The sequence below is a fragment of the Vidua chalybeata genome, chromosome 2 (assembly GCF_026979565.1).
Source record: "Vidua chalybeata isolate OUT-0048 chromosome 2, bVidCha1 merged haplotype, whole genome shotgun sequence".
NCBI lineage: Eukaryota > Metazoa > Chordata > Aves > Passeriformes > Viduidae > Vidua > Vidua chalybeata.
In genome coordinates, this window is record NC_071531.1 from 80,646,589 (window position 1) to 80,664,041 (window position 17,453).

Below are 17,453 nucleotides of genomic sequence, written 5' to 3' on the forward strand. Positions count from 1 at the left end.
CCAAAAGATCCCAAAAAGAACCATTTCAAATCTACTTTTAAGATATTTTAACCAACAATTTTTAGTTAAAATGTGGTAACTCAAAATTCCAAATCTGAAATGTGTCTGTTTTTTTTCTTCTGTCCACAAGGGAGGAGTAACAATAAACTGGGAACAAACCTAGACATTTGGCAGGGATTCTTCAGCAGAATTTGGATGGCATCTAAGAGAATCTATTGCCCCAGGGAAGTGCAGATATGCATGAAGAGCTGGTATTTTGATGTGAACTCTTGTATTTCTCTAGAAACCATGCTCACACAAAGGAACCTGAAAATCCATCCAAACTTTGTATATTCAGTGCTTGAAGCAGCTGTGTACCTCTTCACAGAAACTGTATAAGAATGAGTCTTCCCTAAGCAGATATTAACAGAAAAATGGTGAAACACAGGCAACTCCAGAACAGCAACTTTGCTTCCTTAAGTAGGCAAACACAGCACACAGTGATTACAAAACCAGAAATATGCCTGGCAGTGCACTAAAGTACATATCCTAGAGCTCTTCACTCTTATAATTCTATTTTCAAAGTGGAGAGCTTTTTGCTTTTTTTCACTACATTCATTCTGATTCTATCAGCTGCTATGTGCTAATGTGCTCCACAGGCTTCACTCCTGTAGCTCCTAACAGTGCTGAAAATGTCTGAGGCATGACAAGAAATCCTGCAACATTGTGTTCTTGGATCAGCTCTTAACTACAGCAACATCCACACACCCAGCGCATAATGTATCAAAGGATAAAAATAAATTTACATCACTGAGTGAGTCATGTCATTTTCCATAATCATTACATGATTAGAAAGTGCCTTGGATATGCAAAAAGGTGGAAGTTTACAAATACGAGGATGCATCAAGAAAGGACTTCTGTGTAGGAGAAAATTCCTTCAATGTAGCTTTCTCACCCAAATATCTTTTTACCCCTCTAGGCATAAAATTCATTAACTCTTCAAATTGGATTTGACTCAAATTACACTGTTTTTGGTACTAAATCAGCTGGAGTTCAACTACTGTAAAACCATCCAGGTCTGGAGCCAAAAATTCAGATGTGTTCACCTTCAGCATTAGTTCTTTAATCAGTAAATTAAATTTGTTCTCCATTTTTTTTAGTCTCTTAATCCTGTCTTTTATTGAGCTTTTTTCAGGAATAAATAAAATAAATAATGAACGTTAATGGCAATGAACAATAAGATTAGTATTCTTTACAGTACAATCTGGCTAATTATATTGTTAAGGCATATTAACTTCCCAATAATGTAACCATATCATTTAATTGCTAATGTCAAATTATATTAAAAGGAAACACAATTAAACCTTTTTATCGCTCAATTCTGCTGCCTTCCTCAGCAGTGTATGTAAGATTCCCTGACAATACAAAAATTATTAGTCATAAAATCTATCAGTGGAAAATAACACCTATCTCATCTCTGTCCTGTTCTTCCAAAACCACACACAGATTTTGCTGGAACAACTGACAGCACCACGTCATTAACACCTTTACACCCTGCCAGGAATCTGATGGAATAACTAAACACAAAAAAAAATGTTACTGTGGAGTGGAAAAGGCCCAAATAAAACAGAGCTTGAGGTAATAGCAAAAAAGTTGACCAAATGTTCATCACCAGTGAGTAGATATTTTTAAAGAAGCTAGTAGCAGTTACAGTGAACCTGGGAAAACCTTGTCACTTCCTCTGGACAGACTTTGTCTTATTATTCCTTCCTGTCATCTTCTGTTCCACACATGACTCCAGTCAGAAACAAGTTCCACTAACCATACAGTAGATACTGACTGAGTGATCCACTACTTCAATACATCCAAAACTGTTCTCAGGGTTACTGAACATAAAATATTGCCTCTTTGCTAGATCCTACACTTGATGAGAAGTTCCAGGTAAGCACAGGAATGCACAACCTTGGGATGCTTCAGGCATCCCCTAAATCAGGAACTGCAAGAGCTTAACATGGTCATGCAGATACTCCTGACAAACTCTCCCAGACCAGAATGTTCAGATCATTCTTCCTTCAGAGGCACTTAAAAGGTATGTCATTTTCTTCTTCTGGTCAACGTGAGAAAAATCCTTAGTCATGCTCCAAAATCCCAAACAACTGCCCTACTTTTTTGTTTGTTTGTTTGTTTTTCTGTTTAAAAACAAGTAATTTGGGGTGTGTACTGTCTCAGGTCTTATTCCACAGGGAATTAAACAAAATCCATGTTTTTATACATTTGCCATGCTCTGGAAAATTGTTTTTAACTGAAAAAATGTTTTGTTTATTTTTCCCTCCTGAAACTTCCTGCTCAAAAGCTGGACCTTCCACAAAAAAGGACTGTGACAATATGTGACGGAAATTCCCATCATGACATGTCAGGATTCGAAATAGGATCGCCTGTACCTGAATGACCCAGTTACCAGGCATAACCTCATCTGTAGCAAAAAAAAATGAATCAAAGTTATATATTTTGTGATGAGATCTGGAGTTTATTAGAGTGAAGCACATCAGTACTCCATAATCTGTCTGTTCTGGCTCTATCTGGACAGTTCCTGCCCACATCACGACCTCCTGCTGCCATAACATTTAGTAACCTATGGGACAGAACTCTCAGATTTAATGGGTGGTACTCAAGTGCTCTTATGACATACCCACAATAAATATCACAGTGCTCAGAACAAGCCTTGAAAATATCTCTAGGAACATACACAACCACACAGCAGGATGGTGTCACTACTAGATAAAAATTATACTAATTACTGTAGAATAGCATCAGTGTTCCGAACACGGTGTCACATCAATTTGTTCCAGCAACACACTGCAACGTAACAGTAATGTTTCACTGCCTTAAGGCATGCAGTTCACCTCAACACCTCTGAGTGCTGTGTATTTGTTTTCCACAAAAGCACACTGCATGGCTTCTGAAGCCTGTTATTCCTGCATCATCAATATCACTTTCTGTCTCACACCCTCAAGTTTGTCTAGTGAATGAGACACATTGTCTTGATACACTGCCGTGTCTTTTTTCACTGCTGTCAAGTTGTTGGATGCGAGGCATGGCCCATGGCCTCTCTTTTTCCCTCCAGAGGTGCCAGATGAAATGTAAGCTTTAAAACTAAACAAGCAATAGTACTTGAGGCAGCAGCAAGGACAAAAGAGACATAAGGCTGATAGACGACAATGCTGAGGATGAACTAGACAGTAAGTGGGACAAAAAAAAACCTTGAAAAAAATTGTGTTGTAAATACTAAGCCAACAATTACTTCTAAGCTAAAGGAAAATTAGGTGACCACAGGTACCAAGAGAAGCAGAACAAAACAGGTATTTAGAGGGGATGGCCAGTAAAAGGATCAGCTTTTTAGCTCATCCATGCATCTCACAGCTCTGACCCGTGCATGAGCCACAGCAGGACCCTCGATGTTACTGCAGGGTTTACACACCCCCCCAGCTTAGCTTGAGGAAGCCACAGAGGAAGACAGGCTGACTCAGCTCTGCACCACAGGGCTAAACCAACCTGCACATGTGCAATCACCACGATCATCCACTGTAAACACATCCTAACTTGGGTACCCAAGTCCTGACTGTCCAGCTAAGCCGGGTTCCACAGCCACAGGTTTTTCAGTGCCATAGAATGTTCTGTTAACACAATAGGTGCTGACTTAAGCAGTCACACGTCAGCACAAAGACAGCAATAATCACAAACCCATTTTTAAGAATATCTATAATAGCTGTTCTCCTGTTCACAATACCCATGGCACATGGCAAAAGATGGAATGAAAAATCAAATTAGAAACGTTTACATGGGAAAAATCACAACCAATTGCCAATGAACTAAACTACCTACCTCTGAGGCAGTGAGATAGATATAGGTATATAGATATATAGATATACTCTTTACAATGAACAAAGAGAAAAAGGCATGCTTGGGGCTCAGCTTGTCTTATCCTAAACTAGACATATAAACAGGTCAGAGGTCTACAAAGGGAGCCATGGGAATCACTTCAGGTGAAAATATGTGCTCCAAAGGCATCTGAGGGCACATTACAGCAATACCAGTGTCTGTGTATCTGTTTTCTGTGATGAACATGGAAGTTAAGTACTATAAAGTTATTAATACCACTACAACATGGATGAGAAATAGGAGATCTCAGATTTGTACTGGAAAAGGATATGGGTGCTTATATAATGGAAAGGAAATTTGTGGTTTTATCCAAATCTGCTTCTGAGGGGGGCAGATTCTCAACTGTTCTAAGCTCAGGCAGCATCATTTTGTTTGAATGGAGCATGAAACAGGGGGTCTAGATTACCAGTTGATTTGCAAAGGTCTCATAGCTACTGAGCTTTAGTAGCTTCTGAGCTACTGTAGTTTCTTCCTCTCTTACCTACTTTTTCTGTCCTACATTTTCCATTATTTAAATAATTGATTTTAAAAAGCAAATAACAGTAATGCCTGAAAATCTACTAAGTATCAGCTCTTATGCAAAGCATTATTTCTAGAATGACTGGATTTTCCAAAAGCTGCTTCTTTCAGCTTATTTTATTTGAAATCTACGATTATATACACTGGGATATGGGCAATAAATGACTTCCCATCAACAGCAACTTCTCATCAGGAGTTGAAAATACTATTACCCCTTTTCTCTTGACATGGAGTTGCTTTCCCAACTTACAAAACAAGGTATTCTATTACATTTTCAAAGTATCAGTCAGAGACATCAGTTAAATGACTTGACCCAAAACAACTTGCAGAAATGGTTTGCCAGCAATCTGTACTCGCTCTCCTGTCCTTACAACTAGTGTCAGGAAATGTTCCTTCACCACCACCATCTCCCAGGTGCAGGCAGCCAAAGAAGCTAAAGTTATCCAGAGGAGAAATACCTCAACTAACCAGTTCTTCTCTGCATTTTATGGCATATCTGCACCTCTCTTGCATCCTTTTAATTTAGGCTTGTAATTGAGTTCTCTGAAAAAAATCGTCAAGTCTCTTCGGTGTCAGGTATAAACTGTCAGGAATGGGAGATGGTTATACAAAAGAGAATTTTAATAAATAGGATAAAGGCTGAGAGAATAGGTCATGAAAAGAGCTCAAATGACAGTATGTCTCATAAAAACTCCTCCAGTCTAATATCCTGTCTGCAGAAGCAGCCTTTAGAGCATGCTTAAGAAAGATAATAAGGAACGTGGCAAATATAATAATCCTTCCTCAAACAGTCAGCAGATTAGAGACTATTAATTGTCACAGGGCTTAAGGGAATGAGTGGGAACAGGGCTCCATGGTACTGATGCAGCACCAAGGGCTGGGTAAACGGTCTGCATCTCAGCAGATTTGACACTGGGAGAGATATCTCTGTTTAGCAAAACTACTACAAGAAAGGGTTTCTGTAATGTGACAGTGTCCTGAATATCACACAGTCCAACCTAAGCAGACCTTCCTTTCAGTGCTATAGATGCTGACTTGGGAGAACAATATATAAATGCTAAAATAGAGCAATTCACACCACAGAGGTAATCAGAAAACTGTAAATATGCCACTTATTTTGGAAAAATCATTTAGCTAGTACTTCTCCATTCCACTTCTCCAAATAGCCTACTGTCACCTCCCATGTAGGAATGATGGTTACCAACAAAGAGTCATCATTCTGAGGTAGACCAGAGGCTAACCTGCCCCTGTCTGGCCAACACTTCAAGCAAGGAGAGAAAATCAGGGGGATTATGGAACACATGTCGATATGGCATTGCCCTTCCAGCCTTTTCCTACTGAAGTCTTGCAGAGTCAAGTATGTAGCCAGACTAGAAAGTTCAACAAATATGCATAGATTTATTATCTCTACATTGGTCTAATCCCTTTTAGGGTGACAAGCTCATTTGACTCAATTCCACACACACACAGGCTGATACAAATTAACATGAAGAACATTTCTTCATAAGAAATGAACCAGACCCTGCTGTGTATCTGTCTTCCTTACAAGGAAATGCTATGCTGAGCAAGAACAAAGTCAGACACTATGGAATAAGGACAACTATCACTTGAGTATACAACTGTCACAGGGAGCATCAAATTGCCCTACTCCTCTGCAGGGAATCCTGGCTTGCACCCCTGATCTGGAAGACATTCAAAGAGCAGTGGAAGAACATGGAGGAACATGAAAGCAAACCTCTAATCTCAGTGTACCACAGGCGTTAACTAACCTGGCTGCCATCCAAACTGCTGGCACCAAAATCCGCTTATCTGGGAGCTGCACATTTCAGCATTTCTGCAGACACTACTATGTACAGGGGCACTGCACTGCACAGGGGTAGCAGGCTACCCAAAAACAAGAAAAAGAGGCAGAAATGGAGGAACGCTGAAAATTATTACAGTGCAATCAGAAGATCAGTTAGTAGTTGGAAAAACATGTTATTTGAAGAAATAGTACATCTGAATAAAGCAAGGATTGGATCAAGAATGTAATAAAAATAACTTTGGGAAAACAAGCATGAACAATCTCTAGTGAGAATACACCACAGTCAAGGAACACTTGTGCTGAAGCCAGAAAGTGAGAACAGTTCAAGTAAAGGCATTTGTCTCTGAAAAGGAATTGTTTTTCTACATACCTGTCCAGTCTCCTACTACTTTTAGGTGGACCCCAAACGTTGCTTTGGTATCTGTAGGGCACTAAAAATATTAAATATATTAAGCACCACTTCTGAGTAACAAAAAAAAGTAACAAAATGCATTCAAAGTACAGTTGTTAAGACAGAACCCGATGTAAATAGGTCATTCCTAAACAGCCACACCAGCAGCTGTACCCTTAAAGAAGCAAGTCTATCATCAACACAGTTGGGGAAGCCAAGCATGCTTAGTATCCCTTCAGACTTAACCCTTTCTTCTGGTCACAGAGGAGTTTGGATGCTTGATTGGGGGTATGACTTGGAAGAGACAGTTCACTAAGCAGTATTCAGCAAGGATACGAACAACAGAATGGAAGTACTTCTCTACTACTGACACATCATTCAAAATCAGGAGCTGCCCCATCATTCTTACAGCACTTAAGAGACTTTTGATTCTTGAATGTCAAGGCCCACAGTCAAGCCGACCATTCTCATACAACTGATGCTTTCTTCTAAATGGAAACTATGAGCAATTCACAAGACCTTACCGTTTGCAAAGGAAAATCACCAGATTCCATGACATATCATAAAAATCACATTGCAGCCACCATTCTCTCACTCTACACATATGCCCTCACTTCAGGGCTATTGATTGTGACTATCAACACAGTAATGTTATCACTTACAATCTTATCTACACCATGGTAGAAAATAGAAAGTTAATTCATAAATGTTTCCAATTCTTCTATGCACCTCTATCATAAGAATTGTGAAGTCTCTTTAGAGAGGTGTTAAGTTCTGATTACTATCATAGAAATGCTAATGCATGCACCAGAATAACATCGAGGAATATCTGTATCAGAAGAAAGGAGATGAAAGGGATGCCCAAGCTACAAACCCCCAGTGGCTCTGCAAATAAAGCTCATTAGAAGTTCCAGTGGAAATACTGCTCTCAAGTAAACTGCACCACAGTAAACACCACTTCTGCATTTTGTGCTGCAGTAGGTGGCCTAAACACTGACCAAAATTACAAAGAAGATCTATGCTACATCTGGAAGAACAGAGTGTCTGATTGGGGGAATTAAAAAGCTCATTGTGGGATTTGTTTAAATAAAAGGAAACTCCTTCAAAGAAGTCTTTCACTTTGAGTAAAAAGCCATGATATGATCCTAATATGGATTTGCAGATATCCTGGCAGGGACTGCAAACAGTGCAGAGACCCTGTTTCCATGCCTGTTTGCTTGCCAGGGTGTCAAAACCTGCACTGCAAACCCTGATTCATCAGTCCACCCTTGCTGCAGACTCAATGAACCCTTACCCAGACCAAGAGAAACACATTAGAGACTTGGCAGGTTTTGAAAAGAGGCAGAAGTGAGAAGAAAAAAAGAACTAAACAAAATCAATGTATTTTTCCTTCTGTAAAAGGGAAAAAAAAATAAAAAGAGAAAAAAGAAATAAAAAGTTTTCAACTTTGCCAACTGACAAGAAAATATGAACCTTGGAAGCTCAGTAAGCTGCAGCTTGTCTGGTTTCATACAGAACTGATACAAACATTCCTAAAATGATTCATTCTGACATTAGAAAATGGAGAGGAGTGATGACAAACACAGGCATGCTATATAAAGGTAGCCAAGAAATAGTAGCTAGACTTTAGTCTGACTCATAAGAGGTGAACTCTGTAACACTGGGCTATCCCTGTTTTAACTAATTAATCCTGTAAGAAGCAAATTTCAGAGGGAAAAAAAAGTTAGGACGTGGAGTTATTCTGTTAAACACATCTCTTCCTCAAACACTTGGAGATTTTTTTAAATGTCTCTATTTCTGGTTCATGTTATTTTACAGATTGGATTTTCGTTAAAAGCTTTTCCTGTTAGACACTTGGCCTTACAGCTATCCTAACTGAACTGGCAGACATCATAACATCTTGAACGTGGGGAAATCCTAACCATGGAGCATGATTTAAGTATCAGGGGTGCCAGGATGATCAAGGCAAGACCACCATGCCTCAAATACCCACAGCTTCAGCCAGAGCCCTGCCATAGTAGAGCCAACTCCCAGCAAGCAGCCCAGCAAGCAGCTGCAGCAACATATCCCAAACATTTTTCACTTTCCATTGCCATATACTCCTTGCTGTACAACCTCAGACACCTGCAGTCAAGCTAGTGGAAAAAACACACCATAACAAACTGCAGGATGCATCACTGGGCAGCTGCAATTCCAAGAAGGATCATTCAGGTCATCTGGGGTCTAACTTCCTCTGTAACACAAACCAGAAACCCACACCCACTAATTCCCGTGAGTCTGTAGTTCAGCGTTTGCTAATTCACTCCCTGCAATCTCAGTTGTTAAGTTACTCTCAGTGTTAAAAATTATTTTTGTTTTCTTTAGGTCTCAATCTATGAGATTCCTATCTATAAAATCTACTTGCTCCTTGACTTCATTCTCGCGCCACAAGAAAATACAGATTTTTAATGTAGTGTTGTCTCAGGATTGTAAATAGACCAATACTTGTGTAATACACACAATATGGCATAAAATAAATTGTTGAATATATAATATGAAATTTCTTTATTTGTTTTCTAGCATATCTGTAATAGTGCAACTGCTACTCTATTGCTGCTACGGATGCACCCACTACAAAGGTACACTTTTAGAGACTAATCAGCGTTTCTTTTTCTCTGCAGCTCAACCAAGGCAAAAAACTTGCTGACAACCCTTTCACCCCAGCAGACACACTACATATCACAGAGTCATAGAAAGCTCAAGCTGGAAGGGATCGTGAAGTCCAACTCTCTATAACAGAGAAAATAAAAAAGTTTCAATCCTAGCAATATTTAGCCTATGTAATTTATGCATCTCAAGTTGCTGGCTCGGGGGAAAAAAAACAAATCACAACATTTCAAGATGCTCAGGATGCAAGCCCTGAAGGAATAAAAAGCAGAAGAACAATGCTTCTGCCCAAGGCTGCATCTCCAAGTCCTCCAAGGGTACATGGATACATTGCCAAGCAACAATTCACAGAGCTAACTAACACTGGACAAGGAAACTCAACAGCACAAGAAAGTCCAATCATCCCCATCAAAACAATAGGCCACCTCAGGCTCATGATAAGTGGCTTTCAGTGGTGTGAGACACTCATGGAAAGAAGAACCAAAGGATCAACAAGTTTTCCAGACACATCACCACCACCTTGAGGAACTGATGTGTCCCTTTGAACTCTCCTACCAGCACACACTGTATCTTGCCAGGCTAAAGCAGAGAGCCCCACCAGCCAGATGGTCTTAATTTTAGGACAGCAAGAGGCAAGGCACTTAATTTCCTCTAGTATTTTGTCCACATGTTAACTGTATTCATGCTTAAAGCTTGTGCTCAGGTTTTGTTTTTGTTGTTTGTTTGTTTGTGTGGGGGAGGTCATTGGTTTTATTTGTTTGTTTTATTTTGATGTTCTCCTGCAGTTCCTAGACTTTGCTCGAACCTGACAGCAGCTAAACTAAAAGCACTATCTCTGATGGGAGAAAACACATTTCTCTGCTGAAGTCAGTGCATGCTTATTATGTACTGTAAATTTGCTTTCATCGAATCAAAAAAACTCAAACCATGCTGATTAGAGGGATCTGCCACCTTCTGTTTAAAGATTCTGCTGAAGGAGAACTTGGGATTTAGTGAACTTGACTGTAACAATTTCTGTGTTCCCTTCTCATTGAAAGAGTCAGATTTGAAAGTTTAAATAAAAGTCAGGGTTTACATAGGGTTTTTATACAGACCCCACAACTATTAATCCCCAATCCAAACAAACAAGTCTAAGGAAGTACTAAAGACATCTGCAATATTAATCTATTCTATTTTTGTTTTACTTAAATTCTTCATCAAACAGCTGCTAGATACTCTTCTACTTCTGTGAAGAGCAGACAAGCTCTAGGGATTTCTTTAGTCTGCCAGCAAGATACTTCACAATTTCCCTAAACACTCTGCAAATCATCTCATAAAGACAAGTTTCATAACTATTTGCACAAGATATTTAACAAATCTTATTAGAATGTCATCATGTTAGATTTTGTTTTTATTGTATTTATCTGACAGTATGAACTTAGCTCTTGATGTCCTTACATACTTTTTACTCAGGCAACCTTCCAACAATTTTTCCATTTTTTTATGAAGTATTTCAGAATTTGGCCCCTAGGCTTTTTCCATTGTGGATAGTTTATTTCTTAAGTTTACAATGCAGGGCACATGTTTCTCCATCATCTCCTTATGCAGTACAAAATTTCTGGCTTAAAGAAGCTTAGAGCAAAAATTTCACTGCTAGACTGTTAAGATTTTCACTGATTTTAAATGAACCCTGGATTATCCAGGGATAAAGACAACTCTGGGTCCACAAAACATTGGTTTTATTTTACAAAAGCAAATGTGCTACTTCTGATGTTGTTTATACTGAGTATAAAATTTGCTGAGATTTTTCTGACAAGGAATCATGCCCAAAAACATAAAATGTACAGATCAGTGCTACCACCTTGTAATCCCATCATGTCTAAATCCAGATACTAAATGGACTTCAACGGAGATGCAGAGGTAACAAGGAAAACTCAATCTACAAAAAAAATCAAACCTAAACAAAACACTTAAAGGTAGAAAATCTGTGATTAAGTAATAGCTCTGGGATTTTAGGTACAGTATATAACATTCAGAAACCTCCCAGGTAATTTTTCTATTTACCCTAAGATGGTTAATGGATTTAAAAGTTTCTCTGCCTGGGATTCAATATTACTCTACTATTTGGATATTAATCAAGTGAGTATTCTTCTTTAATAATATATATTTGGATTTGAGTGCGTCTGCATATGCAAACTTATCCTCTCCTAAAAACTCAGTTTTGACTTGTTAAAAAATGCACAAATACCATCCTCCCTCTGGAGTTTTCTTACTCATACAGAACTGTATGTGGAAGGAAAGGAAGGAAGATGTTGCACTACAAATCCTCCTGATGTGATCTGCTTCAAATTAACCATCTGCTCAAAAATATGGAGAACCAGAAAAAGGGCAGAACTTCTTGGAGCTTTTTATTACCAGATTCTTCCAGTTTCTACTTTAATGGGATTTAAAAGCAGATTAAATGCAGCACTAAAGTAGGGGAGGTCAGAGCTCTGACACAGGACAAAATTTCTAGTTTCAAAGAATGTTTCAAGCCTCTTGTTGCCAGTAGTTGATCACTGCTTAGCTGTTACCAGAACTGGGATCTAGACATTGAATGAAGAGCCAAAACTCTTTAGAGGGTCTGAAGAAGCAATCTCCCACATTATTTATAAAGCACATCTTTCATAAAGCCCTGGAGTCTCAAGGCTGAGACCTTTGGCTTGGCTTGTTTTGATTTTTTGCTTTTTATGTGCCACTTCCAAGCCACCTGTCTCTTTTAACTCTATCTCATGAAGCTACTAATCAGTGGATATGCAGAGAACATCTTATACAGACATAGGAAAAGCTCAGCAAGTGTTTATGCAAGCTACCTATGTTTAAATATCAACAGGAGTATCTTTAGATACATGTATGTGTCAACTGAAGAAAAGAAAAAGCAACAAAGGAAACTTCAGGATATTCAGACTTTAGCTCCAAGGAAGAAACAGGGGCATGACAGCAGCCAGTGACAGCTAAAACTATCAAAACTTTGGAATAACAGATTATTTGATGCTGCAATTATGGATGTTTGTTGCAAAACAGAATTTTCCCAAACCAAACCTCAGATCTGAGCCATCTCCAAATTTAGAAGGATTCACCTCTTGTCCTGATTTCAAGGTCTGTTACAGTCTAAATTTTAAATGAAGTGATGTAATTGTTTCCTACCTCCCTTTGGCACAAGAAAATCAACGCTAGTGAAATAACAAGGTTACCAAGCTTTATGAGCTGCTGGGCATAGATACCAGTCTTTTGATAGCCAAGTGGTCTAAACTGCAGCTTATGAGAGTTTGTGCTTTGGACTCTGTAGTGGATTCAGCAGAGACCTCATGAGAGAATTCAGGACATCTTATGAAGCACTTAAAATCTGCAAAACACAAGGCTATTTCCATGAGGCTTACTATTAATCACTGCTTGCTAATGCAAGAAATTCCAGAAACACAGTAGAAAAAGTGACTTAAGACACTTAAGACACTAACTTATATAGTCTAAATAGGACTCTGCTTCCAATGCCATTCATTAGCAAAAAAAAAAAAAAAAAAAAAAAAAAGGGGGGGAAGCATGCAGTCATGGATTCATCCTGCTGCAAATCACCAGTATCACAGTAACACAGTAAAGTGTCTGGAAAGAGAGGGAACTCAACACCAGAGGGAAAATGTATGATGGAGTTGAAGGAAATTAACATTCTCCAAAATGTAAAAAAAAAAAAAAAAAAAAAGAAAAAAACCTCAAGGTCTCTAAAGATTGATTTAGACAATTACATTTAAACTGCATCCCACAGCAGACAATTTCCACACTTTCCTCCAAAATGGGTAAAGAAATGTCAGTTTCAGAAGAAGAGCATGTTTCTCTGGGTCGTCTGATCTCCAGACCAAATCTCGCACTTGATTTGAAAGACAAATCTCTTTAAAAGAGTTCATCAAGGGAAAAACACACAAAAATAATTTGTCCATTTACACTCAACTAAAGTATTTATATACAGAACATAATTCTCCTCACTACAGATAAAAATATCCTGGAACTGACCGTGTTCTGCTCAAATTCAATTCTAAGATGCAATAATACTCTAAAATAATTAAATTACCCTACCTAAAATAGTTAAATTGGACATGAGGGCAAACAGGACTGAAAATGTGACTAACACTGTCTTACATAGCACAGTAACAGATATGTACAGTTGTGTAAAAAAATCAGTGAAAAAAGCATTATAAAACATGCTAAAAAGAAAGCTTTTTATGGCAATGAAATCAGAACAATGGAGCAATGAAGACACTATGAAGTAAATGGCCCACTGTGCACTACTTAGAAGTGTCCAGCAGGTCACTTGCAGGAATCCCAAATGTTGGGCCAGCTCTTCATTACCTTTCCCAGACTTCCTAAAGATAAGGAGTCACACTAGTGAGTACAAAGTCACTAGTGAACAAAAAACAGTAGAAACACTTCAGAAATGGAAATTGCACTGCTCATGAGAGAAAGCTGGTATTTCCAAGTGTCTGAATTTCAGAAAGTACAAGTGACACTACCATAGGGTTGAGGTAGGTGATCCTCCTTTATTCAGCACTGGTGAAGCCACACTTTGAGACCCGTGTCCAGTGCTGGGCTCTTCACTACAAGAGAGACAAGAACATACAGCAGAGAGTCCAGACAAAGGCCATGAAGATAATGATGGGACACATCTCCCACAAAGTTTGAGAGAGCTGTGACTGTTCAGCTGTCACTTCTGGAGAACAAAAGGCTCAAGGGGACCTTATAAATGTAAAGCACCCAAAGGCAGGGGGCAAAAAGAATAAAGACTCTTTATGCTCACTTGGTTACAATTCAGAGCTCCCTCTGGCTCTGAGCAAAACACATGGGGGATTTGACAGAGTGGAATGGGAGTGAGTTCAGTGCCTTTACACAGCCTCCCTGTGTATTCCTCCACCCTGGTCTTATGTAAGAAACTGAGCTAAACTGTAAATATTACACAACCTCAAAAAGGGAAGGGACTAGTAAAATGTGTCCACAACTCCTTCATGCTGACTCACCCCTTCCTTTCCACTTAAGGTTATTACCCACATTTAGGAGTACAATGCCTGCAATGGTCATTTCTTGTCTCTTAAGCATGCTCTAGGCACAGTGAGATATTTCACCAGTGTGAACAGAACATCACATAAGGCCTTGAGACAGACTTTTTAGTATGACCTGTTGCAATAGGACATAGGGTAATGGTTTTAAACTGAAAAAGGGTAGATTTAGACTAGAGGTAAGGAAGAAATATTTTACAGTGAGGATGGTGACACACTGGAACAGGTTGCTTAGAGAGCCGGCAGATGCCCTATTCCTGGAAACATTCAACATCCCTGAGCTGGATGTGGTTCTGAGCAACCTGATCTAGTTGAAGATGTCCCTGCTTACTGCAGTGGAGGTTGGACTAGGTGGCCTTTAGAGGTCCCCTTCCAACCAAAGTATTCTATGACTCTAAGCAAGACAACAGTGCCAGGAAGCAGACTGCAGTCTTCCCCCGCAGCTCTGCTGCAGTCATTGCTGAAGTCATTGCTGCAGTGCACTTCCAGTACCTGAAGCTACGCACACCTTTAATGAATTTCTTACTGTGGATCTAAGCCACTCACCCCATCACCAAACTATAAAAATAACCCAGGGATTATGATCATTCAACAAAAGAAGCAGTAGTAGTGTTCCAGTGTGCTTCGGAGCTACAAGTAGATCAGATAGGAGTGGAAAAACAATTGAGTTAAGCTTTTGCCTACACATTCTACAAGCATTGTCCCATGCCTAGCATCATGTTAAACAACAAAAAGGCTTTCTAAGCAGGACATCAGGCCACACCATATTCTCTGACCTAGAAGGACACATGGAAATGTGTCCTTGCTTAGGCTGGGTAAAAAGATTGTCATAGATCTAGACACTTAGAATCCTCATTATGCTGTAAAAGTCATTTACCCAATGACAGCCTTTCTCCAGTACAGTTAAAGTTGTAGTAAAATACGCTTGTGGCAACTCAATGATAACTTCATATCATGTAATAGAATATATATGTGATCTTGAAGGATATGCTGTTATGCTGAAGGATATTACTGCACTTAAAAGTGTAAAACATTGAGCATGAACAGAAATTGCCTGGTCTAGTATTACCTACCTAAAATACAATGCATTGTGCATGAGTGGAAATTGCTAATTTTAATGTTACATATTTAATACATGGTTGTAAAACTTATACAAACTGTAATTTATCAACTACAATTATATATTGAAAATATACTGCATATTATCTGTATATAAATGACTTACTTATGTTCACTAAGAAAACTCAAATTCATAACAAGAGATCTATTTTCCATAGCTCCCAGCTCTAGAAGTTCATAATTTTTCATAACATGCATTCTCATACTATGCTATTTTAAATACTGGATGAAATTCTCAAATCATGCAAGAAATCTAACATCTAATTCATTTTCATCTTATGACCTCACCCAGTAGGTCTGTGTCTCTTCTCTGACAAAAATTGTCATCTCAACCAAGCCAAATTTTTTTATGACATTATTTCTAAAAATTAAAACCACAAATTCCATTGTTTTAGCAGTGTCCCAATACAAGAAGACTAAATCTTTATAATAAGGGTCCCAGTTTCCAAATTGTGCATTTACTAATCATGATCAAATTATTACCATCATATTAATTTTGACTGAGATGGACAGTGAGAAATTAGGAACATGATGTTTTAAGATTAATGTTTAAATAAGATGTGCCCACTGGTACAGACCTGTTCTATAGCTATACTAGGGCAAAATTAGTGGAAACGGCTACCCAAGACTTAAAATTAAGTTCTTGAAATTTATGGTCCAATTACTAATGTAACAAAAAAGATGTAAATAAGTTCTGACTAAACCATTCTGCATAAATTCATATATGCATGCAATTTTTCAGCATTCCATATCAAGTTATCTTTGTGGACTATACAGAGGACAATTTTAAAAGTGATTACTTCCATTAACAACAGATAAATAACACATTTCTCTGGTTTGTACTGGGAAACTGAATAGCCATGAAAACTTCGCAAAAGTGTAATGAATGCTTCACCAAGCTATACAGAGTCACCTTCCCTTAAGTGAGATTCGTTCCTAGATTTACAGCACCAAAATTGATTTTGGATGGAATCCAGTGTGGGTTCCCCTGTAACTCCTAGCTCAGCATACAGATAAGTAAATTAAAAATCAACAATAAAAAAAGATAAGTAAATTAAAAATCAACAATAAAAAACACCCCACAAACCCAAAGAACTGGACCGGGCTGTGCCCTTGGAATATCAGCTAGCATAAAAACATCTCAATTGCTCCACAGCACTAGCTATAACTCAATAGGAATAAAGTATCAGTTATCAGTCCAAAGAAAGCAATTACACATGAACATTTATCTCCATGGTCTTCTTGAAGAAGAATGTCCAATTCAGGCAATCCAAAAGCATTTACTTCCATTGGAAAGAAAAGGCTGCCACTAATATTCAACCTCATACTCTGCTTTTGTAACAATATAGCCAGTCAGTACAGTGATTTTTTTAGCAGAATCTACCAGGTCTCTGCACTATGTACTCCCAGAGAACACAACTGCATATTATTCCAGTCTGTCTCCACAGGTTTCAGTTCCTGTTCTAGACCAACTGAGTAAGTAGCAATCCTAACATTGTATGACCTCACTGGTACATCACCTTAAGTCACCAATAAATCTCTTAATATAAGAATAAATCAGAAGACAATTTTAGAAACTTATTTTTTTTAACTTGATGTTTTTCTAACTTTGAAAAAGGCAGTCACAGAAATGTGTTCTCATTGAAAAAGAAAGGTGGTAAAAGTTCATAACAATTTGTGCCCCTTCTGTATTAAGGTCTAGAAATACGGCTGAAACTTCTTTTATAAAAGAATTTTCAAAATCACATAGATTTTATTGATTTATTTATGGATTTTTAATGGATTTATTTATTATTGGTTTTCATTTATGGAAGACTTTGAAAAAAGTTCCCATTATCTTTTTCTCAACAGTGGAGAAAATTAAATATGTACTGAGTACTGTCACACATAATAATCATGACATTTCATATTCATTGGTACCCTTATAAATGAAACATGAGCTCTGTTGGAGAGAATTATCACCTTGAGAGAAAGAAAGACCATTTGCTTACCAAAT

General features: G+C 38.2%; 1 protein-coding gene across 2 annotated transcripts in view; it reads right to left on the minus strand.

Annotated features, from left to right (window-relative positions):
• NOX4 (NADPH oxidase 4) overlaps positions 1-17,453 on the minus strand; it is a 96,423-nt gene that overhangs the window by 52,549 nt on the left and 26,421 nt on the right. For both annotated transcript variants that reach the window (XM_053935219.1, XM_053935218.1), the window contains exon 12: positions 6,612-6,672. In XM_053935219.1, coding sequence (XP_053791194.1) covers positions 6,612-6,672 — 61 coding nt within the window. The remainder of the gene's footprint in view (positions 1-6,611; positions 6,673-17,453) is intronic.